Source organism: Terrapene carolina, unplaced genomic scaffold (genome assembly GCF_002925995.2).
Source record: "Terrapene carolina triunguis isolate 2854851 unplaced genomic scaffold, T_m_triunguis-2.0 Scaffold141, whole genome shotgun sequence".
NCBI lineage: Eukaryota > Metazoa > Chordata > Testudines > Emydidae > Terrapene > Terrapene triunguis.
Window position 1 is genome coordinate 5,204,682 of NW_020664492.1, and position 25,126 is coordinate 5,229,807.

The 25,126-nt window shown below is 44.8% G+C and overlaps 1 protein-coding gene across 2 annotated transcripts in view; it reads right to left on the reverse strand.

The window, feature by feature from the left end:
- Positions 1-19,775, reverse strand: part of LOC112124046 (vascular endothelial growth factor receptor 1) — a 152,061-nt gene extending 132,286 nt beyond the window's left edge. For both annotated transcript variants that reach the window (XM_026653575.1, XM_026653576.1), the window contains exon 1: positions 19,465-19,775. In XM_026653575.1, coding sequence (XP_026509360.1) covers positions 19,465-19,531 — 67 coding nt within the window. In that variant the 5' untranslated portion in view covers positions 19,532-19,775. The remainder of the gene's footprint in view (positions 1-19,464) is intronic.
- Between the last annotated feature and the right edge of the window lie 5,351 nt (positions 19,776-25,126).

Consider the following 25,126-nt stretch of genomic DNA (forward strand, 5'->3'; position numbering starts at 1 on the left):
AGGTGCATGCCTGGGTTCATGGAGAGCTCTCTGTGCAGGCCAGAGAAAGAGGGAGAGGATGAAGCCATAGAGATGGCTCTCCTTTCCACATAGGAGGCTGAGATGTAGGTGTGGCTCTCTAAGGAGACACAAGCAGGCCCTCAGTTATGCTGAACTCTTGTATAAAACTCTTTGCAAAGTCAATGGAATGACTTTGAAAAGACTGAGTAAGGATGGCAGGATTTACCCCTTTTCATTTAAAGCCATAGCCCCTCTGTCTAACATCCCCTACGCTGCAAGCTCCTCTACTCTAAAGAAGCCTTGTAAGGCCACTTGGTTTGTCTTTGCCCATCATTATAATGTTTACATGGAATCTTTTATGTCAAGCAACCTAAAATATAGTCCTTTAAAAACAAGTAACAGAATACCTGTGGGGGGAAAAAACGTCAATGCACTGATCCTGATCCCCACTCACATCAATTGCAAAGCATTCCAGAAGTTAGCAATATAACAAGCAAATGTCAACTGTCTTAACCTAAATTTAGGCACTACCAAAAGTCTGGAAAATGAAAGTGATGAGGATTTTGTATTGCAGTAAAAGAGTATCTGTAAACCTGAAAGGATCCAAGAGTAGTTCTATTTGAAGAAAAAAGGAAAGTAGTTTATAGCCAATATATGAAGGGGACAGCATTACATATACAATTATATTGTCCATTATGCACTGAAATATGGGGGAGTAAGAGTTTAATCTGTCTATTTTAGGTAATTTGAGGGGGCCTATCACAGTTGTATCTAGGCACCAAATAGCATAGAGATCCATTTCCATGGTGGCCTCTATGCCTCTCCCAGGTTCAGCAGCTTTTGCTTATTAGGTGATGTGTGCATGTGAATTTCTTGTCTGTTATTTCTGGAAGGCTTTTGCGTGAAGACACATGTCTTGAATCATGTTCTGAATATGGACAGGCTCAAGCTTAGTCTTATCTCCTTTGGTAGCTCTTTGCTTAGCTGAGGGCCTGCCACCAAAGACAATCTATCTTCTACTTTGGAGGTCTTCACCCTGGGCACTGTTAGCTGCATTGTCCCAAAGGAGGGCAGATGACTTGGTAGTCTGTGAATGGAGCAATAATGTAGCTGGGCTGTGAGCCACTGAGAGTCTCAATAAGCAAGATAAAGTCTTTTAATTGGCAATGGAAGTGAACTGGGAGCCAGCTGTGGGTGCATAGCACTGAAGTGAAGTGTTCTCAGCAGTCTTTCCTGCTGGAGATGTGAGCCACTGTGTTCTATACAAGCTGGTGTTTCCTTGTTGCTTTCCTTCACAGCCCCAGATGCAGTGAATTGCAATAGTTTTGTATGGGCACTGTGTCCCTTGGGGCTCCTCTGGCAAACAAGATGTAATGTGCTGATTAGTATGTCTGTATGCATGTGCACTATTGCCCTCGCTACCAGATGGAATGTCAGACCTGCTCATTTGCTGCCATTTGTATGTCTGGTGGTTGGCCAGCAGAGAATACAAACCCTACTACAGTTAACAGAGGTTCTCCTTTGACTCCAGGTGCAGACACAGAAGGTCCAGAGTTTGAGCCGTGCTGTAGACCATGAAGTACTTGTGACCAAGGTATGAGGTAAAAATGCTGACAATTAAGTCATATGCATACATAGAATCATTTCTATATGTATCTCATAAACTATCACCGTGTGCAAAATTATATAAAGTTAAATTAATAAAATACAGCACTACCTGAGGTTGGCTGTCTGCCTACAAAGAGATTAAATGGCAGTTTCCTGCAAAGATACGTTTAAAAAAAAATCTATACTGGATCTCTGCAATTTGTCTGAACACTGGTGAGCTGAAATGTGGAAATCAGTCTCTCATAAGAAAGCTGACTTTTAAAAAACGATGTCACGTCTTTCCCTCCAAATCAAAGCGTTTGTCTGAAGACTATTGTTTTAAATAGACAGTTTTGACAAATCAGAATAGCAATGGTCTGGTAACAGGTGATACATCAGTTTTTATTGTGTCGTCCTCATCAACAGAATTGTTATAAAAGATAAATTCTAGCCCATGATAACATTGGTATGTGTCAAACATCAAATGCCTGGCAACCCATTCTGGGAAATAAAAAACCCAGTATTTACAGAAGTCCAAACAATCCTTATAGGCTGAAGACTGAATTCAACTTGTATTTGACATGACATATTAAATACTTATGCTGTGGTGAAGTCATCAATCCCTTTTATGGTTGCTTAGTCCAGACTAGAACTTGAGGGGGACCATGTGTGGGACACAAGAGAGTGATTAGTCAATCTGGGAACTCGAAAGCCAGAGAGAACCACAACATCTTTCTGTGCTCAGCAGCCTCTCAAAAGAATTCCCTTTACATTTATTACAACTGAGTCCCATCTCTCTGCTGCGCTATACAGTATTCTGCAGTTGCAACATGTAAGGTCTTAGCAAAAAGGTGGTTTAACCTGCATTCAGCACATTCTAAAGTGAGAGGTTTAGAATGCATAGCATTTCCTATTTTTTATTTCCATAGCATCCTTAAAAGTCTGCCCACAAGCAATTTATATTGCCTCTTTTCCTATTGCAACTAAGCATTATACTAATGTTCTTGTTTATGCTGAACCTCGGGGGGCTGTGCCTTAAAAACACAATCTATCTGTGACAGGGTGGACTAGGCCCTGAGGCCCCCTGCTGGATGCCTTGTGGTCCTGCCACACCCTGCCCCAGATAAGGACAGTAGAGAGGTCCTCAAAGCTGCCTAGAGCGGCTGTGTGGGAAGCAGCCAATCAGGGCCCAGCAGGTCAATATAAGAAGAGCTGCAGGGCCAGAGTGAGTTTAGTTCCTTGCTAGAACTGGAGGAGAATGGATGTGCTCCAGGCTGGCTGCTAGGACTCCACAAGAACAAGGCCTTGAGGTAAGAGTGAAGAATGTGCAGGAGCCATGGGGAAGTTGCCCAGGGAATTATAGCAGCAACACAGTTCATTTAAAGGGCCATGGTGGATGGCTGCTACCTATAGGGTCCCTGGGCTGGGACCCAGAGTAGAGGGTGGGCCCCACCAGCCACTGGGAAAGTGACCTGGACTTTGAGGCAACCCAGAAGGGGAACTGCCCTGCTGAAGAGCTGGGGCCAGAAAGGGCCTGAGATGGTGAAGACACTGCCTCCAGGGAAGGAGCCCTGGGGCACTGCTCTATTCTGGAGCTGGGACAAACAGAGAGATATTACAGAGGGCACTGAGAGAGGCCCCTGTTGGACTTGTACCCCAAAAGGGGTTTGTGTTGCTTTTATCTCACAGACACACTGTGTATGACTTGGCTGAAGGGCTGAGTCACTGAAGACCTGCCAAGAGATCCATCAGCCAGGTGGGTGCTCGTGAGAGGTGGGTGCCACCCCAATATAAGAACTAAAACCAAAAGCAGGCTCACATCTAACCGAGAGAAAGGGGGCCATTCACAAGAGATGAGTGCCCCCAAGAAAAGAATGTGATTGCAGTTTTATTGGCCAGAGAGAAAAGGGGGTGCCTGCGAGAGATGGGTGCTGACCCTGTTACACTGCCTTTAACCATTTGTATTTACTGACACACTGGAAAATTGTGAGTAGCCTCTTCAAAAGAAATCTCTTTAAAATATTCCCTGTGTATTTCTGCTGTATTTCTATAGCACTTCTTCATCACACTGTAAAACCTGGGATATTGAACAGCACATAGCTGAGTAATGACATCAGGATTTGGCCCTGAGGCAGAAAACTTTGTTAAAGCCCATTGAAACCAATGGGAATCATTCCACTGATTACAATGGACTTTAGAACAGACCCCCTAAAGACATGAGCTGAAGTGCACCGAGTATTGACATGAGGGATTTCCAGCAACATTGCATGAACTCTTGTAGACACTTAAGGTCTAACTGATTTTTCAATTCTGAATCACTAATGCTAGATGTAAATACTAACAATCTGATTAAATTTGCTCTATAATAAAAATCCAAGAAGGGCTGCAACTAACCAGTAGTGGTCAGGCAGTTGAGGAGAAAAATTCAGACACTTTAGCTTAATTTTGTCAATGCTCTCAAGCTAAACAATTTGAATATTCCAATGACCATGTATTTGATTATGCGCATTCCTCTATTCATGAGGATTCTAAGATTCAGGCAGCAAGGAAAATTGTTATTTATTTTATTGTACTGGCTTCCTACATAAGGGCAGAAGTCAGACCAGTGGTTGGAAAAGCTGGGTGCCCATGACAATATGTACCACCAGCTTGACCTTTACGAACAAATTATTATTAAATACAATAGCTGCCATAGATCAATGAGGATCAGGGCCCAATTGCACTAGGGTCTTGTTGGCATTGACACTGTACAAACAAAAAGGAGACACGCCTTTCCTCCGCAGGACACAATCTGAGGCTGTCTACACCGCACAGCTTACAGTGGCACAGTCATGTTGCTAAGGCTTTGCCGCTGCAAGGCACACAGTATAGCCGCTCTTTGTCTCTGGGAGAGAGCTCTCCTGATGACAAAATAAAACCACCCCCAATGAGGAGCGGTAGCTTTGTTGGTGGGAGAGTGACTCCCTCCAACAAAGCGCTATCCACGCCAGTGCTTTTCATTGGTAAAACTTGTCGTTCAGGGAGGTGTTTTTTCCCCCCACACCCCTGAGCAACAAAAGTTCTAACAACGAAAGTGCAGTGTAGGCATAACCTAAGAGGTTTTCTTGGGATTCTATCTCATGGAGTGGGTATGGCCTAATTGCCACCACTGAACTCAGGTCATCTACCGGGTGGTCCAGAACACTAATCGCAGGGTCAACCAGCTAGTCATTCATTGGAGTGTTCTGGTTTTGGTTTGTTTTCATCTGTTTGTTTTGTTTTTTATTCTGCTAATGGTGAAGGATCAAAAATGTTACAAATGTTGCTTTTTTTTTTTTCCTTTGTTAATGTATGGTATCAGAAGCAAAAATGTCCCTGTACAGAATCTCAAGAAATGCCATTCAGAACTCTTATAAAATAGAAAACCCTGGAAATCCATGCTTCATAATAATCCAGGAGACCTGCCTCATAGTTACCTACCTCAATGCAGGAAATTCTCTAAGCAGCCCAACCTGTGATCAAAAGAAATCCCAGATACATTTGATATGTATCCAGGTTTTGTCCTACTACATACGTTAACCATATCTAAGATACAGCTGTGTTTTGTAATCACTGTGCGTGGAATTTAAAAACCGCTCTAGTGTTGGCCTAACCCTGCTCCCATTGAAGGAAACTGGATTCTTACCATTGCCTTCAAGTGCACTTTAAATATTTAAACTCCAGTAATTAACCACATTAACTCTTAGGCACCTAACTTAATATTTGCCCTAACAGACCCAATGTATAAGGCTTGACACGTTTAATATTTTAGATTTCCAGCAACAAAGGCCTGAAATACAGAATCCTATTTGTATTAAAAAGTCCACACACAAAATAATAGTGTTACCATTAAGTGGTACAGGTCTGAAGAGAAATAGCTTTTCTTTACATTCCATCCCTGCATGGGTCATTAGCTTTCCTACACTTTTTTTTTTAAATGATACAAAAATGATTCAAAGAACAAATGCAATAGGGTTTGACAAGCTTACCAGAAAAGGAGAATAGCACAGAAATTCCTACTGTCAATATTTACAAGGGGATCACGCCTTCTGTGTACCTTCTTCAGGCATTTTACTTGACACTGGCTTTTTGGAAAGGTCATGGCATAACAGGACATGTTCATTAATCATTATGCCTATCACTAAGCGACCATCAGCAACCTACCCTTACAGTGACCTATATTGGCGTGTAACTTCTTTTCATGTGACAACAAAATGACTCTCCCCTCCCCCATATTCTTTTTTTTTTTTAAAGTTTGTAGGACACATTTCAGTCAGCCAATCGGATTACTGAACCAATTGGCACAAACACTAGTTTAGATCACAAAAGTTACCCAAGCTGCCTAAAGACAGGATCAAAGAACTGTTTGAAAAGGCACAGAATACAGCTTGGGCAGTATTTGGTATACAAGGTAGAGTGCTCAGCTGATGATGCAAAGGAGCTAAAGAATAAGTGTTTTGAAGTATGTTCTAACATGTGATGGAACTACAGCACCCTTTTTGCACTCAGAGTACAAGTTTCTGTTTACTGACTATTTTGTGGACTTATAAATAGGCTTATTTCACATTATTGTATACCCCAGATAAAATAAATGTGTATTTGTAAATGTTACTGATATTGTGTCTGATCTACAGAGTACATATATGCCCCACTTCTGCAAACATTTATGCACATGAGTAACTGAACACATGGGATGAAATTAACAAAACTTCTGTCTTGCTAAATGTTATAATTTTTTTACTGACATCCCTTCACCACACCAGTTAGCCTGAATGTATTAGCTAAGCTTTTTTTATCTACACAATGAAGAGGTTAATGAGAACGATCAGTTTATCTTTGCCAACTGCAATGTACACAGAGCTTCTGACCTTCTGGATTAAAGTGCCATCAGTGTGCAATAAAGTTATCCATCATAGCCTAATTGTTTTACTGAATGCTGGATTTGCATACATTTTAAAGCTCATTAAACATAGCTTGTCCTTAGTGCTTTCTATTGTCAAATATAATTTCCTCCCAATTTAAACAAATTTATATTCCATCATCAGACATAATTTTTATATTGTACAAGACAATCTGGCATTGGTAATGGATAAGGTCCCCTAAGGTCTCTCACCTCTCTAATTCCCACTATTCATGATTATTCTTAGCCTGAATAATTTAAAGATTCTTCCTTTAAAATGTGGGCTAGATTGTGCATTTCTTACTTACGTGTATGAGTACAGCCTCGTATGAGTCAGCCCACTGAAGGGAATGGAAACACTCACATGTGTGTTTAACAGTGTAACAATTGCAGAATCTAGCCAAAGTAACTAAAAATGTGGAGCCATTCAGCGGGCCTCTATTTGAAAACAATGGTCATACACTGATTTACACTAACTGGCTCATTATATGGCCATTGGCCAATCTATTCTTCTGTCTACATGACTTGCTCTAGTCTAATATATTTTTTAAAAGACACCTTTGTGCTCGTACGTTTTTATTACAGAATTCCTGTTGGCATACTGTTACATTGTGACCTTTTCTGAAGAAACTGTGTGCTGTTAGGTGGGTAAAGTCAATTTATTTTTGGTTGGAATATTTGTACCTGTGCATAGTTTTGGTTCCATTACTGAGCTAAATGATACCTTTGCCTAAAAATAATCTTGAGGGGCACTTTGAAGAGTCATTTAAAGCTCTGATTTCCTCCAGTTGCAAGGAGAGCTATTAACCTTTAGTCTATCTTTGATTTAACTCTCAGTATATTTTTTTCAGTTACCATCCATATTGCATGTGGCAAAGCAGAAACCTAACAAACAGCTACAGTGCAAAAATGCGAGTTATTTTGACTCTCTCTGAAAGGTTCATGACACCACCTGCTTCTTATATGGTAGCCCCCATTACCTATTATAATGAATGCCTCACAATCTTTAATGCAGAGGTCCCCGTAGGACTCTAGGGGGGTGCGGAGGAATGTGGGGCAGGGGGGGCAGGAGGATCTAGGCCAACCCCATAAGGGGCAGCAGGGAGCACCACCTAGCCCTGCTCCGCCCCCAGCTCTGCTCCAGCCCCTGGCAGTGGTCCCGGCTGCAGCTCCACTCCAGCCCCAGCCTTGGCCCCGGAATGCAGCCCGGCCCAGCTCCAGCCCCAACTCAGCCCTAGCCGCGGTTCCGTTCCCAGCCCCAGCCCCTGTACCCATATTCACGCCTCCCACCTCAGCCATGGCCTGGCTCCCAGGCAGGGGGGGCACAGATGGAGTAGGGTAAGGTATGACCGTGAAAAGTTTGTGGACCACTGCTTTAATGTATTTATGCTCACAGCACTCCTGTAAGGATGGGATGCGTTATTATCCCTTTTTAGAGATGGGGAACTGAGGCACAAAGACTTGCCCAAGGTCACACAGGAAGTTTGAGGCACAGCACCTTGTCTCCCACATCCTAGGTTATTGCCCTAACTGCTGGACCATCCTTCCTCTTAAGTAGGCCAACTCATTAAAATAGCATAATGGAATGGTAGCTTTAATTTAAATGGAATTATGTAGGGCAGTAGCACTATATATAGTAGTAAGAGTTTGTAGGAGTCAGCAAGGATATCAACAGCAGTAATTAGAAACACAAACCATGTGTTCATGCTGACCTGCCTTGTTTCTCACTGACTCTGCTCTATAACTCATGCATGCCTTGCTTGCAACCGCCTTGTCCTATTTTACTTGCAAGTTCAAGAATATCATTAAAAGTTACTTGCATACAAAATGGGCATTGCCACATCAGAATGATAATTCACAGATTCTTAACTTAAAGCCAGAAGGAACCATTGTGATCATCTAGTTTGACCACCTGCGTAACACAGCCCAAAGAATCTCACCCACAAATTTGTCCATCAAGCCCAAAACTTCTATCTGAGCTACTTTATTATGCCCTAAAAATCATTTGATCGTTTAATCAGACCATGAGAGTGGATGAGCTAATTTCCCAGTGGGGCCTGATCCAGCACATTTTGAAAATCTGTTTACTACTATGTCAGAAAAATCCTGTGTATGGTAATTAGCCCCCACTCTGGCTCCAGGTCCTGGAGACAAAAAAAGGCAGTCAGATATACAAATGAGTAGCTAGCTGCCCGTGGGAGGTCTTCACAGACAGGAAAATGTACAGAGCCTCCCAAATGGGCCCTTTTCACCAAACATCATGCTCAGGTCTGGATCTGAGATTGAGGTGATTGCACTATTGCTTAAAATGTATGCATTTAGCATTTTGAAAAAATAAAAATTACCAGCTGCTACACAAGCAACTTGTAACACCTAATAGTTAAAACTCTCTGGCAGTGCAATTCTGACAACCTCTCAACTGAATACTTGTGTGGTACATGCTAACAAGTCTCCAGCAGTAATGTTCTTGTATATGTATGTATTGTCATATGTACACAGACATGTACATCCCAAACACTGGCTCCTCTTCGGAAGGAACTGCAGGAGTGAAAATATCCCTGGCCTAGTGGAGAAGTAAAGCTCACAAGAATCTGGCCTGCAGCCATTATATTTAAAGATGTAAATGTCTTTGTCGATGGCATCTAGAAATATAATATCAAGTTACAGGTGAGTGCATGAAATAAACTTGCTTGCCAATTAGCAGCATCCAAAGTTCTGCCATTTCCCATAGTACATTGACCGCTATGATCACCACAAAAGTAGTCAAGACCATAAAAAGGATGCCAGCAGTGCAATGCTCTGAGCCCAGGTGTTAGGTGCTCAGAGAAACTTTCTCCACTCAGATGCCAGACCACGATATGCTGCACAAGCTGAACCTGTTAAGTGGCTTTCAAGGACCATCCTTTACAATTCACAGTATACAAGCTGATCAACAGTCTTCACATTTTGACATTTCTATTCAGTTGCAAAATTCAAAATTTTGAGGTAAGGTGTGAGCAGTGCCTGCTCAGCCCACTGGAGCATGTGGAGTAGTCATGGTTCCATTGGGTAGTTGTGTATTAGTGGTCTGCTACAGGGCACATGGAAGGAGAAGACCATCACACCTCTAAACCTGTACTGGTTGTGTGCTGCATATCCCTAGCCTTATTCTTAGCTCATGACATCTGTCATCACTTGTTATGATTTTCTTTGAATTCTAATACTGGGTATAAATGTTCATCAAATCATCATTTTTGTTTTGTGAAATGTCTCTTTATTAGCTAAGTATTTGGAAAGTACGGTAATACTATAGCATAAATACAGTGAGGCCAAAACTTCTATACGAGTCATGTAAAATTCCTCCATAGAGCAAACAGATGAGTTTCCTCACTCCACCTAAACTGAACGAGTACACAATTTCTTTCCTAGCAAGCTTCCTAACATTCATTATAGCTTCTCTTTCATTAGAAAGAAAACAAGTTATAACAGACTGGATTTGGGGAATATTTCGTATGGCCATCTAAATACTCAGAACTCTGCCTACAACTCTCTGGGAACATAGGACTGGAAGGGATCTCCTGATGATATGGAGTCCAGTCTCCTATCACCAGCAACCCCATCATATAATCCAGTTCATCAATTGATCAAGCTTAAAACTAGTTACATTGTTTGCCCCCCCACTATTTCTATTCCAGAACCTCCCTGCTCTGATGGTTAAAAAACGTCTTTTAATTTCTAGCCTAAATTTAATCATGGCTAGTTGTCCTTGCACCGCCATTGTTCTTCAGCATAAATAGCTCTTCTCCCTTCCTGGTGTTCACCCCCCTGATGTATTTATATAGCGCAACCATAACCTCTCTCAGCTTTCATTTTGTAGGCTAAACAAGCCAAGCTCTTTAATTTCCGCTAGCTCCATCTGACACCTCTGCCTACCAAATTCCATCTATTTGACATTTTGTCACTAATCAAGAGACAGAAGAAAACTCAGTGACTAAGTAGAAAAGTTGCAGCATTTCCCCTTAGCGCAAGACTTGTTATTATTTTCAATATTTCCACAGATAACACCCTAAAAAATGCTGTAACTTTAAAAGAAAAAATACAACGGGAATGTTACTTTCATCTTCTTTTTTTAATCTGTAAAACAGACCCATGCACAGGAAAAACCTAATGTAACTATTGACTTTTAAAACTAGAGGGTCAAATAGGAACAGCAGATTCAGAGTAAAGGATTTTCCCACTTCCTCTAAAACACACTCCATACACCTTGTGTAGGGGGTAAATTTGACCCTTTCTTGGTTTGGACTTTAATAAATAAATCAGCAATCAGACAAAAAAGGCCAACCCAAGACTTTTCTCCTGAAGTTTGGCTGTTCTTAGAGTACTTAGCTCAGTACAGCTCAGCCCACTGCCTAGATCCTCTCTGTCTCATACCCAAGCTTCCTCTAACAGGGCAGCCTAGTACTGAAGGCTGCTTGTCCCTTTTTTGTTAGGGACATCCTCCCTTCTGGCAAGTGTGGTAGGGCAAGACCAGCTTTAAGCAGTTGTCTGAAACAGACCACTGACCTCCTCTTGCTTTGGTCCAGTGTGTGATTTGTCAGTAGATTAGGACCTCAGACTATTAACCAGCTAAAAGGACAACAGTGCTAAATTAATTGCAGTCATTTAACTCCATCTCAGCAAATCAAATGACATTTGGCTATTAGAGCTGCAATAAATATGACCTGATTAATGGCCCAGTTCATGCTCTCTTACAAGGAAACCTGTGTGGAAGGAAAAGGAACAGTTCCATCATGGCGGCTCATTCCATTCCCCACCCCTCCAATATAATCACAGGGCAAGATCCATCTACAGAAAGGATCTAGGGAGTATGAGATTGCACCATTTTATGAATATACCCCAATTTACAAGGGAAAAATATACACCTATTATAATTTATTACACCACAGCATCACATTAGACAAGGAGAGCTGGATTTTTTTTTACCCCAAATTTTGAATATCAGGACAAGAGCAGGAAAAGTTATATAACATAATACGTTAAAAAACAGTCATTATTTTCTACACACTTGCTATAAAGGTTGATGGCACCTAACTTAAATAGGCATCAAGTTTATGTTGGTTCCTTTGACCCTTGAGTCTACAGCTTTTTAATGCTCTAATTAACAGAATTGTTTTAGATCCTACCACAAACAACTTTCCTCAAGGAAACTTCCCTGGGGAAAGGTTATTCCATAACTGCCTGCTGCAGGGTTTCTTGCACCTTTTCTGAAGGCTCTTACACTGGACACTGTTGGTGACAGGATACTGAGATAGATGGATCTCTGGTCTGATCCAGTCTGGCAATTCCTATGTTAACACTATGGCAAAGAAATTCAGAATTATGTCTGAGCCTTATCCAGGGAGACTCGTTAATTCAATTAAAAGTGGAAATAAAACACTTGGATCCTTCCATTCCATGGGAAATCACACAGGAAGGGGGTTGAGGGAGAATGATGTGAAATTCCTCTCATGGAGCTTCCCCACACTCCTCCCCAGGGAGTGGGGCTGGTAGTTCTGGTCTAGGAAAGCAGGGTTGTCAGGGGATCTGTCAAAAGACCAGTGAGATCTGTTCAGAGATCCTATACCTCTACAATGTCTGAGAGGCCCTGTGCCCTCCTCCCTCACTTTCTGTCTAATGGAGCCAATGGGGCGGTGGTGTCAGGAGCTTCCCAATAAGATAATGTCCTCCCTAACCAGCTGATGTCCTCCAGTGAAGTTCCCCAGGGGGTGGGGTAGAGGAGCAGGGGCAGACGACTGTGCCTCAGGCTGCAGTAACACTTGGGTGAATTTACTGATAGCGTGCAGGGGTCATGGGCAGAGAAGATGATGTGGTTGTGTAACTGAATTCCAAGGGACTCTGCTTAGGAGTAATTATGTGTATGTATGAATAACTGTTTGCAAGATTGGTCCCATTTTCAAAAAGCATGCTGGGATCCTTTTGGAGGAAAAGCATGATACAAATATAAATTATCACTGTCATTACACGTGAGTACACCTGTTGTGAGGGTATGTTATAAAAAACCAAAAAAATCTGCACAAGGGCAGGAATTAGTGGCAGATTACTTTGAAGAATTAAGATTAACTGGGATGTCAGATGTATTTCTTCATAAACACAAAGCAGACAAAGTTCTGAGAAACAGAATGGACAAAAGTAATAGATTCACAAGGATGTATAATGGTCTTGAATTACTTTGATAATATATTAGGTAAAATCATGCTTTCCTTTACATTAGGCTGGTATATTTCCTCCCACCTTGCCATGAACAAATCATACAGAGAGGGAGAGAGGGTCTAGGGCAGTGGTTCCCAAACTGGGGTTTGTGAACCCCTGGGGGTTCATGAAATGTTACAGGGGGTTCTCAGGAAAAAATTCCCTAATGGCGGACAGAGCTGTCCCTAGGGACCTCAGGCAGCACGGGGCCAGCAGCCCGGAGCCCCTGGACTTCCAAGAGCTAAGCAGATCAAATCAAGCGTATCTAACACACTGAGGAGATTTAAACTTCAAGACTCCTTATAAGAAATGGAAAGGGAGGTGGCTATTTTTTTGCTGTTTTTAAAATTGAATAGGCAGCTAGTATTTTTAAAATTATTATGAAGAACAAGTTTAAGCTTTGTTGTAACATGCGTTGTTTGCCTGGACTGCTCAAGACCTGAATGCTTGTGTAGGAGGAACTCTTTGAGTTGGCTTCTTAAATACCTTTATGCTGTTTCACATCTGATACTCCTTGATGAAACATAGGAGCCTTGTCTTATAACAGGCTTATTCAAAGTGATACAAGCTACAAAAGTGAGATCTTGGAAGAGTGTTGCTGTTTTCATAATGTAATAAAAATACTGCACTGATAAATAATAATTAATAATAAATAGTGTGTAATAAGCATGTCATAAAAACAAATTTTATATTTCCAAGATCACTGCTTTTATAATTTATACTCAGGTAAAGGAGAAAATCCCTGGAAATATTCATTTTTAGGAGGGGGTTCACAAGACTTGACATTTTAGTGAAAGGGGTTCACAGGTTGTTAAAGTTTGGGAAGCCACTGGTCTAGGGCTATGTACTGGCTTTGCACCATGATAGTCCTTTCCAGGATGGGGGAATGATACTGAATTTCTACATCTTGGTAAGAGAAGATCAAGAATGCCCATTGGCACCAACAACTGAAGATGTGAAGGTAATAGATTTTAGGGCAGCATCAGAATGAGCAGTTCACACACAGTAAATGGAAAAGCCAACCCATTCCTGGTTGTTAAATGCTGAGTATTAATCAACCTAAGAAATGACCTTAAAGTGTTTGTAAGTTTCTTTAAATGGTCAAATGGAAGAGATTCTTATATATGCTCACACAAGCAGCCATTCCCCCTCCCCCAAATACTGATACATAGCTTTGGCTTTGGGCTTTGTAGTGTAGAAATATTACACCGATGGTCAAAAAAGGACAAAGTAAAGATAAAGTGTGTTTGTAAAGGAACTCTTGGTGCATAGCCGCAGAGAAATGGTCCAACAGTTGACTGTGGTTGCCAGACATCTCTCTCGATGGGAAAAGCTTCCCCCACTCTTGCAGCAATCCCTGCTTCCTGCTCTCTTCTGGGTTGCATCAGGAAGTCTCAACGCCTATCTCTAGCAGACTCAAAGGAACAATTTCCTCAGTAGAATCCCACCCACAGCCCATGAGACAGAGTTCTGTAATGCTGAGCCATACCCCTGTCTTTCAAGTCCTTTCTCAATCACCCCTCTCCCTTTCATTTCCTTTCACTATCACTATCTCAGCCTGACATGAAAACCAACAGTCTGATACTCTGAGCGCTTGCAATTTCTAAACTGCAGAGAAGTGTGAGGAGTCAGCAATTGTTCTGGAAAGCAGCAGGCATTGCCTTCTGTCCTACACACACGGCCCACACGTTTAGCCGCGCCCGCTGCAAAGACCCCAGTTCTGGTCTTTGAAAAGTCTGACAAAGCAAAGGTCACGTTTGTTCATGAGCATTTCGAGCTTAAAAAAAAAATTTCATCTCGCGTCACCAATTAAAAATGGTAAATGTATTGAACGTTTGTGGGTGTGAAAGTCATCTTTACTATACGGGCCAAATGCTGATTTTCATCGACACTAGTGCAAATCTGGAGCAGCTCAGCTGAGTCCAATGTACTTACTCCGGATTTACACCAGCTTACATGAGAGCAGAATTTGGCCCTATAGAACTATATTATACAGAGCATCTTGCCAAAATACCACAGGGTAATACCATGGGTGATTCCCATTAGTACTATTAAAAAGTTAGAGGCTTAAATCCTATGTATAAATGGAAGAATAGATGTTTCTGTTCCACACCAGCTTCTAATCCTCCAGCTTTATGTAAATGTAGGCTGGAATTTTTCAAGGAGGGAGTCAGGTGCCCAACAGTCATTGAAATTCAAGGGATGTTGGATGTCCAGCTCTTGTGTTCTTTTATTGCTCCCAGTCCTAATAAGACGGTGGGACTGATTAACCCCTGCAGGCACATGTAAGTGCAAAGTGCAGCCCCCTGTGGCTAGGAAGGCTCGGGCACCTGAGGGGGAATTCACATCTAGGTCAAACACATGGTGTCACAATGATCATCCTAAAAGAACACACAACTTGAAACTCAAGCCCGAGCTCCACAGCCATCCCACCTGTGAAGGCTCCCCAGGACAGGCCCTGAATTACCATGTCCCCTGCATGTCCTAGCAATGCCCCTTCCCAGCAAGACCTCTGGATTTGCACTGCTGCTCCAGGCCTGCTGGTGGAGAAGGGGTTAAGAGTGGCTTGTGACACTGCACCCCTTGTTTCCATGCTAGGCAAACTTTCTGCTGCCAGGAGGCTCACATCATTCCACTGACAGGACCCGGCTGGTGAATCAGACTCTACACACTTTGTGAATGGCAGGACCACAAGACAGTCCTTGTCCTGTTGTCTTCTGCCCCACCAGCTATGCCAGCCTTATATGACCATTTGTCTTCTTCTCCAACATATGCTCCAACTACTTCTTACACACTGCCCAGCCACAGGAAATGTCCTTGGGAACATAAGGCCACTAACCTCTCCGCCTTAAAATTCCTTCTCAAGATATAACTCTGCTGTGATGCCTACAGGAGATCAGCCAACTAAAGATTGCATGGGGGGAGGAAGACTCAGGGATCATTGATATTGTTTATTACATTGTTTTAAATCATATGATTTGGAAACATCAGGTCAGGCACATCACTATCTTACATAACCACATGATCTTATTATCATTATCTCTTCCTTCCTTCCCTCCTATTGTTTGGTCGATAGACTTGTTACATCTTGTTTTGAGTTATACTGTAAGCTCTTCCAGGCAGGGACCGTGATTGTAGAACATCTAGTTCAGTGGGGCCTGACCCTAGCTGCCGCTGTAGTACAAATGATAACAAAAGTTAATGTGTAAAGTGACTAGCAATTGAAGCTATCTAGTCTCCTATTTCTTATTCTAACTTAGTGCTCAGTCCTAGTCCCATTGCTGGTTCAACTGACTTCAGTAGGACAAGGGTGCAGATTCAAGGAGGCTTTGGCTTTTGCTCTGTACTGTCATTTAAAAATGAAGATATATATTAGCTGATCTCTCTGTTTGAAGCCTCTCTGAATATACATGGTCTCTGGTTCTGCTATCACTCGCCTCACATATGGATCTATTAGTAAGGGACTTGGGCCCAATCCTTTAGCCCTGACTCAGACAAAACCCTCCAGTGAGGTCAAGAGAAGAGGACTGCAGAATCTAACTCTTTAGTTAGACTCCTGTAGTCCTTCCACACGCCAAACCCCCATTGATTTAAACGGGAGTCATAAATGTGCAAGGACTGCAGGATCAGGTCCTAATTATGGCATCAAAGGTTTAATTTTTACCATTTGGTAAAAACCCCACCCTAGAACAGTCAATAGCCTGGTGATCAGGGCACTCACTTCGGATATGGGAGAGCTACGTTTAAGAATCCCTGGTCTTAATCAGGCAGAGTGGGGACTTGAACTTGTGTCCTCTATTTGCCCCATGCCTGACCACTAGGCTATTGGCTATTCTAAGGGGCTTTTTCATGAGACTGTTTGAAAGGTCTCCATTTCCTCACAATGTAGAATGGGGAAATGTTTTGATTCTCAAAAATTGTCATGGGATGGGAAAACCATTTCCTTCCCAGATCTACTACGGGGGATGGGAGTAAGGATCTATGGAGAATCAATGCTTTTACTTTAACATGTAATTCCCCAACACCCCATTCCTCACCCCTTCCTGCATCTTTAGTATTCAGGGACTGATCCTGCCCAAAATTAAAGTCATCAAGAGTTTTGCTATGGACTTTAAAGGAGCATGGTCACCTCTTCTGGGAGATCTACTACATAGCATGTGACAGAATAGAAGATTTTGCAGGATTGATGATGACCAAATCATGTAGTTAGTCTGCCAGAGTACCCATGCTCAACCACCAGCTACCCATCCCAACTGAAAATCACTTGGCAGGATTTGACCTGCTGTCTGTAATTGTAGATATGCAGACAGATCTGTATTCTCAATGCTTTCAAGTCAAAATCTGAACTAAGTTTCAATACAAGGACAAAATATTTTGGGGTTGTTTTACTCATTTACACAAACTATTTGCATTACTGCCATGGTTTTAGGAAATTAGCTCCACCTTTATAAAATCTATTTAGTCTGGTTTTAATTGATTGAAATGATAAAGTAGAATAGTTTGCAAGAAAATGTAACACTTCAATGGTTCTATAACTCCTCCATGCAACTAATTTATAACAAATAATGCAACCGATTAAGTTGATTACTCTCATGTAAAAATGTTTGCCACTTACTTAGAAACTCTGATCCGCCTGCCCCTTAGCACAGTCTCATAGACTTTAAGGTCAGAAGGGACCATTATGATCATCTAGTCTGACCTCCTGCATGATGCAGGCCACAAAAGCTGACCCACCCACTCTTGGAATAATTCTCTCCCTTGACTCAGCTGTTGAAGTCCCCAAATCATAATTTAAAGACTTCAAGTTGCAGAGAATCCTCCAGCAAGCGACCCCTGCCCCATGCTGTGGAGGAAGGCGAAAAACCTCCAGGGCCTCTGCCAATCTACCCTGGAGGAAAATTCCTTCCCAACCCCAAATATGGCGATCAGCTGAACCCCGAGCATGCGATCAAGATTCTCCAGCCAGACCCTCCGGAAAAAAGTTCTCTGTAGTAACTTTTAATATCCCATCATTGATCATTGTTACTAATTACCTGTGATGGCACATCATATTGAACAAAAGGTCACGAATCTAGTCGTCTCTCTGAGGCTAATCTCAATTAGCAATTTTCTTCTGTGTTGCAGACTTTACATTTGCTCCCCATTATGTAGCAAATCCATACCTGGCTTCAGTATAGTTACAAGTCTGTATTTGGCCCTAGGTTCCATATGCATTTTAGTATTTTCTCTCACTCAAACTCAAGATCTCCTTGTGTCTGGTCCAACTCCCCTGAACCTGCAGAAGACTTTACCTCTCATCTGGAAAGCTCTGTTCCAGCACCAAAAAAAGCAAGCATGCCACTGCAAAAATCCATACTCCGGGGCATCCCAGCTAATTAGCACTTCGCCCTCCTCGTCCTACTATTTTGGGGTCCTAAACCCCCAAATTGTACCATCAAAATAGACAATACATATTGCTTCTCCTATGTGACCAGAAAAAAATCCAGGCTCCAACACATCCCGGTGCAAGAGCAATCTGGTTTTATAGGATCCAGGGAATTTTGGCCACAGATCTCTACATTCTGTTGGAAAAATGGAAACCAAATGTAGCTGCTTCCAGTCCTTGCTAAAAAATCTGGTCCCTGATACAGCTCCGCATACAAGCACTTGTAAAATCCAAACATGGACCGGGAGCCAGCATGATATCACCCATTTTTTCCACCTAGATCCGCAAAGTTTTATTCTCTATACAGATCCCCTTTTACATCAGATAAATGTGTGTCCAGAGCTCTGCTTTGATGGATCTATGTCCTGGCGGGGTTATTTACTAAGGATGCATCAGGATCTGGATCTTTGCAGTGGGATTGGAGCTGGTGCTCTTCTTTTCTGGTAGAATTTAAGGTTTTGAGATTTAAACCCCCCAGCCGTATTTAGGTGCCGGACACATCTTTTTGCAGGGCTGCTGCACCCCTTTGCAATAGGGTCTGGATTTTCGAGTTCGCTAATAGTTGCTACATTTTTTCCTTTGTTAAAACCGGAATTTTGCGGAACTGGGATTAAATTGGGCAGGATCAGGGCACTAAATGTGTCTTTTTTCCCGTGCTGTTGGGCCAGGATGTATCAGAGTCCAGATCTCTCCAGGGAAGTGCGGCTACAGCAGTTGTCTGTTTAGATTGTACAAGATCCTGCGGGAGCCCAGTGCTAGAACCGGGCTTCTGCGGCGCTCACTGCCCGGGATTCCTCGGGGTCCGGATTTTTGGCGAGGCGGGAGCCGCTAGCCTTGCTTTCTGTTTTGATGCTACAAGTTGGGGGCTTGAGGCCACAGATCGACAGGATCCAGCCTCTCCCCGAGATTTCTTTTCTGCCCGTGAGAGTCAGACACGGGACAGCTCCGACGAGCATCCCGGGAACCTGCTTGCACAGCAATAGGGACAGAGCCCCGTTTGGGCACCCAGAGAGCGTCCCGGGGTAATCGGGTGTGCGCAGCAAAGCAGCCTCCAGCAGGGAACATGGGGTGGGAAGCGGGGTCCAGACTGGGCACCATGGGGGGAGGAGAGATGCCTTGCGGCTGGGACCCCAGCTCCGGCCCCCTGCGTGCCAGGGAGCGGGGAGGGTCACACTCCCCCAGGCAGGGGCACGGGCTTTGGAGGGTGTCTCTCTGGGGCGCAGAGCAAGCGCAGCCGGCTGCCTCCTGGACCACTTAGCTTCGGCCTCCCCCGACACCCCACCCCGCAGGGGAACGGGTCACTTACCTGCGAGGAGGAGAGCGGGTGCCAGCAGCCCGCACAGCATGGCACCTGCCAGCGCCCGGCTGCCCATGGTCCTGCCCGGGAGGTGCGCGCAGGCTGGGAGAGCTCCGCCCGAGCCTGCTCGGAGAGACGACGCGGCTCAGGGACACCCAGCAAAGGGGCTGATCCTCCGGCAGCCTGGCCGGGCTCGCCTTGCCCGCGGTGGCGAAGCTAGCGGAGCAGCTGGTCCCGGAGAGAGACCACCATCCAGCAGCCGCCTAGCCCCGGGGCAACGCTGCGCTCAGCTCCGCAGGGCGCGCCCAGCTGCGCGCTTAACCTCCAGTGGACATCCCTTCACAGGGAGCTGCCTGCCGCCCGGCTGATTTATAACCTCCACATCCTCCCGGCGGATCACGCCCTCCTCTCCCTGCGTCACCGGGTCCCCCCTCCCCTACATAGCCTGGCGCCCCCCGGCCCCTCCAGCAGTGCCTCGGCCCCCTGCCGTGCCCCGCTGCCTGCGCGGGAGTGACTCCGGCTCCGGAGCGCGCCAGGCAGGGCTCCGGCTGGGAGTCAGTGCCCACTTCCCGGCCTCTCGGGCCCCAGGTCAACTCGGCTGCGCGGCCCCCCACCCATGCCGCCCCCTGTCACTCCGATCGCTCTCGGTCCCCCCACACGGAGACCCCCGCTCCGCTCCTCCAGCCAAGGGCGGCTGCGCTCCCGGCCGGAGCCAGGCGCAAGCCGGGCTTGGACACACGTGTGTCCTTGTCCATCTGCCCTGCTCTCCGCCTGGGTCTGTTATCACTCCCCACCCCACCCCGCAGGCAGCAGCCTGAGCCGGGCTGGGCAGCGCCTCTCCATCACCGCCTGAGGGGCCCGGCTCCACTCCAGCCCAGCCGCGCTGGGGACCGCCCGGCCAGGCTCTCTCTGCCAGCGTCTCCCATGGGCACCGGGGGATGGGAGCCGCGAGCGTCCGGCTGCAGCCGGGTGCCATGCTTGCCGCGGGACCTTTCCGCCGGCTGGCACCGTGCTGCCCTGCACGTCTCCCAGGTAAAGTACCGCGGGCTGGGTCGGCCGCTAGGCGCAGAGCGGACTTTCACCTCCGGGGAGCGGCTTCAGATCCTACCGCACACCAGCTGGGGTGGGATGGGTTCAGCTTCCCCTCCCACAGCACTGAACGCCGCTCAGAGCCCCGCTCGGGACACTCCGGACTGGGGCAGCCTCGGCACGATGCTCCGGGGAACCTGCCCACACTCCTCCGGATGCTTCGAGGAGCCTGTGCAGCGCCTTTGCTGGCGCGGGGACAGCCACAGTGCCTGTCGGCACGGTGCCGATTGCCGTGCTCCTGTCACTGGCATGAGTGCCGGGCGTGTCCCCCTCGCCCTCTGTGGGGCAGGTAGGTGCTAATATCCCCCATGTCACAGATGAGGAAATGGAGGCACCCAGGCACCTTGTCCAAAGTCACGAGGAGTTTGTGACAGCGCCGGGGATGGACCCCAGCTGCCTAAGCCCCCCAAGACCATCCTGTGCAGGAAAAGGGGACGACGCCTGCTTTTAAATGAGTAGTTTAACGTTCAAGTTTTAAAACAGTAGATCAGAGTGTCTGTGTGAACTCCGGGACTATGACTGTGACTTATCTAAGGACTTGATCCTGTATTTTCAATACTGTGACCAGAAATAAGACGTGTATATACAGAAGCCTCCACGCTCATCCCCACAGACCATGTAGGAAGGGCCCGGCTGCTTTTTTCCCCAGAGGATGACGCATGAGATTCCTGCTTCCCAGGACAGAGAGGGAAGGACAGCACCAGGAGACCTCTGACATTGGGACACCAAGCACCCTGACGCCTCCCAACACCAGACCACATAGGCAGGACAGACCAGCTTCCTCCCCCAGGGGACCCCAGGAAGATACAGAGAGGAAGAGCAGAAGCAGGGCAGGAAGAACGCACTTTCAGAGCCCATGATATCTGCAGAAGTGGTCAGTGGAAGCCAGAAAGGGGCGGGAGAGGGGATGCTGATGAAGGATTGAAATGACCCTGAAAGGGAAATGCAGAGAAGAACTAGACGACAGGCATTGAAATAAAGCAAAACGCATGGTGATAAAATACAACAGGAAGGACTAAATACTAAACAAACACTTGCATGGCATGGGTTGGGTGGAAGGAGGGCAAATCAGAGTACATTGGCCCAGGCACTTGGATACAGTGTGGGTAGAGGAGCAGGGTGGTCTGGGAAGTACCTACAATATTTTATTTAATTTTATGTAGTACTGTTTCCCTATCCTCTCTATTTAGATTGTCAGGTCTACAGACTGCCCTTGTCTATTTATTTAGGCCCTGATCTTAATGGTTGTGGTGGGTGTTACTGGAATATAGATATTAAATAAGCACCCCACAGATCTACGGAAGAGTCAGTACCAAATAGATGTACACACCTGCTGATGGAGGGTTTGGCAAGCAGGGGGAAAGGTGTACTGCCTTGAGTGTGATTATTTTGCACCAGAACCTTCGCCCCCGATCTGGCATACAGGTAGACATTTTTGTCCTCACATGTTTTAAGGCCTGTCACAGTCCTTTTGGCAATGAAATGTGGGAAACATATTTTCTAACATTTGATTTAAAAAAAAATATTACCAAATGCTAGGAAAGAAACCTGCCAAATTTAACAACTGAGACTAAACCATCTTTAAAATGTAACAGAGACAAACATCTCTGCTGAAGGGCTGATTGGGACTAATTGCTTAGTCTGTAGTTTTACAGACCCCTGGTGAAGAGTAGGAAATGCCTATAGCAGCTGATCTACTTGTTTTTGAAATTGCAGAGAGTCACCAACTTCATGGCACCACAGCTCAAAAAAAGTGGGTGTTAATGCTCTTGGTCCCCCTGCAGTTTTAACCCACTATTACTGCTCACACTGCTGACAACACAATAGTACCAACTACTGTGCATGCCCTTGTTCCTGCTATGGAGTAAGTTGGCTTCTACCCAACCATTCTGGTTAAACAGTACGTACAATTGTTTTGCCGGGACCCAAGAACACTAAACGTCCAGTATTATACAGAGCACGCTATGCAGAAGATAAGCACAGGATGAGCAAGCCATTCACTGTAACCACTTTTCAGTGAGTAACCTAAATATTCCTGCATAGGATTGGGGCCTTTCCGAGGAGAGTATGCGGCAGGGTGTTCAGTGTTAATGCTGACCTCACAGAAGAGAAGAAGAAATAATCTATTTGGCTGCTGAATTAATTCCAACTTCTTCCAAGTCAGTTCTTCGTAAAAAATATTCCCAGCTCTCCCCCAAACCATTACCATGTTAGTGAAATCTCAGCTAAACACTGAATTGGGCCTGCACTTTCAGTACTCAGCTCATAAATGCTTGGTGCTTGTGAAAAGGTGAGCCTTGTGTAGGCATTGGTGTTGGGACAGAGCACAGTCAGAGATAGATGTGTGATGTAGGGTCCAATTGCCAGAAGTGTTGACTGATAACAAATTAAACCTACCCACAGCAAGAAGTCTTTGCCATACTCACAAACTGGTGACTTGGGCTGCCCTACAATCCATTACAGTGCTCCATCCGAGCTAGTGCCACTGGTATGCTCAACCTAGGAGCTTGCTACTCATGCTCCAGTGATGGTCATACGTGGTATATTGGGTTTTCATGAAAATGTAAAACACCATCCACTGTAAATGGAGTGATCTCACCCAGGAGATGTGAATAGTTTAAAGCTCTCAACACATGCCCACTGGGTGGGGCAGATCACTTGATATAGCTTCCCCCTTGGAAAATACTTTATTAACAAAGGCTATATACCCCGACCCCAATAAATATGCTGGGACATGAATATATGTGCGTGAAACTCCCCTGAACCTTTAAGAGAAGGGAAATCCACTTGAGGCTAAACACAAACTTTCATAAAACCAGATTAGGGTGGGAACATTTTAGCAGGAAATTCCTTCCTGATTCCAGTGGTGGTTGAGATTGAAAACCAGGGGTTATTTCAATGTGAGCAATAACACAGATATGGCAAAGCACATTCCCCAGAGATGACAATCCTCACCAGTGGGCACAATAAAAAAAGAAACTAAGGAATTATATATGGGAAGGGTGGAGAGAGAAACAAGGTGTTCACTCAGGTGGAGAGAGCATATAAAAGTCGGTACTATCTGAGGGAGTTCTGTACCTGCCCTGCAACTAAACTTCCTGGCCAATGGCATTATATGACCCCATACTCACTGCTGGCAAATCTGATTGTCTAGCCACCAGACCGAGTGGCCACAGGGTTAGCAGTGGTCCCTGATAAGGTCAGAACTCCATCACCACCAAAGAGTGACATTTATGTACAGCCACCAGACCCAACTGCCTATTGTAGCACCTACCCCCTATCTGTTCTGTCCATTTAGGCATTTATACCATGCTCATGTCCAAGCATGTAGCTCTCTTGCCTTTTCAGTGCTTTTTCCAATAAGACAGCTGGATATTTCATAGACTCAGAGACTTTAAAGCCAGAAGAGACTATCATGATCATCTAGTCTGACCTGCACATTGCAGGTCACAGAACCTCACCCCGCCCACTCCTATAATAGCCTCATGACCTCTGGCTGAGTTACTGAAGTCCTCCAATCTTGATTTAAATAATTCACGTTACAGAGAACCCGCCATTTACTCCAGTTCAAACCAGCAAGTGACCCATGCCCCAGGCTGCAGAGGAAGGTGAAACCCTCCCAGTGTCTCTGCCAATCTGACTTACAGGAAACTTCCTTCCTGCCCCCAAATATGGCGATCAGTTGGTCTCTGAACATGTGGGCAAAACCCATCAGCCAGACACCTGGGAAATAATTCACTGTAGTAACTCAGAGCCCTCCCCTTCTAGTGTCCCATCTCTGGCTGTTGGAGATATTTGCTAAGAGCAGTTGTGGATGGGCCATATGTCATTATAGGCAATCTTATCATACCATCCCCTCCATGCACTTATTGAGCTCAGTTTTAAATCAAGTCAGGTTATTTGCCCCCACTACTTCTCTTGGAAGGCTGTTCCAGAACTTCACTCCTCTGATGATTAGAAATTTTTGTCTAATTTCAAGCCTAAACTCATTGATGGAGAGCTTATATCCATGTGTTCTTGTGCCATTCATTATAATTATTTTTCACATGCCATTCCATCATCCCCCTTGCAAAGGAGTAGTGTTTGAAAACCATGTCATTAAAACATGGTTCAAACACAATCAGCCAGTCATTATTATTATCAATAGTAATTGAAACATCTGGCATGCCCCATATTGAAAGCCCATTTCAAAAGCTGCACTCAAGACTAGCAGAGTTAGACACTGTTTTCAAACACAGTGAGGACAGGGCTGCGAAAGCCTTGTCTGCACTACAGCATTTAGCTGTTGCAACCACCACTGTGAGCCCTGGCACATCTGTAACATACCGTGCAGCCACACACGAAAGTATCTACAAAGATGAACACCCGCTGTTGTGACTGCACTTTCTCTTAGCAAGGCTGAGCACCACCTCATCTCTAGGGTGACCAGACAGCAAGTGTGAAAAATCGGGACAGGCGGTGGGGGGAATAGGAGCCTATATAAGAAAAAGACCCAAAAATCAGGATTGTCCTATAAAATCAGGCCATCTGGTCACCCTACTCATCTCCCACCACGTCACAATTAGTCCTTCTAGGTCAGTCC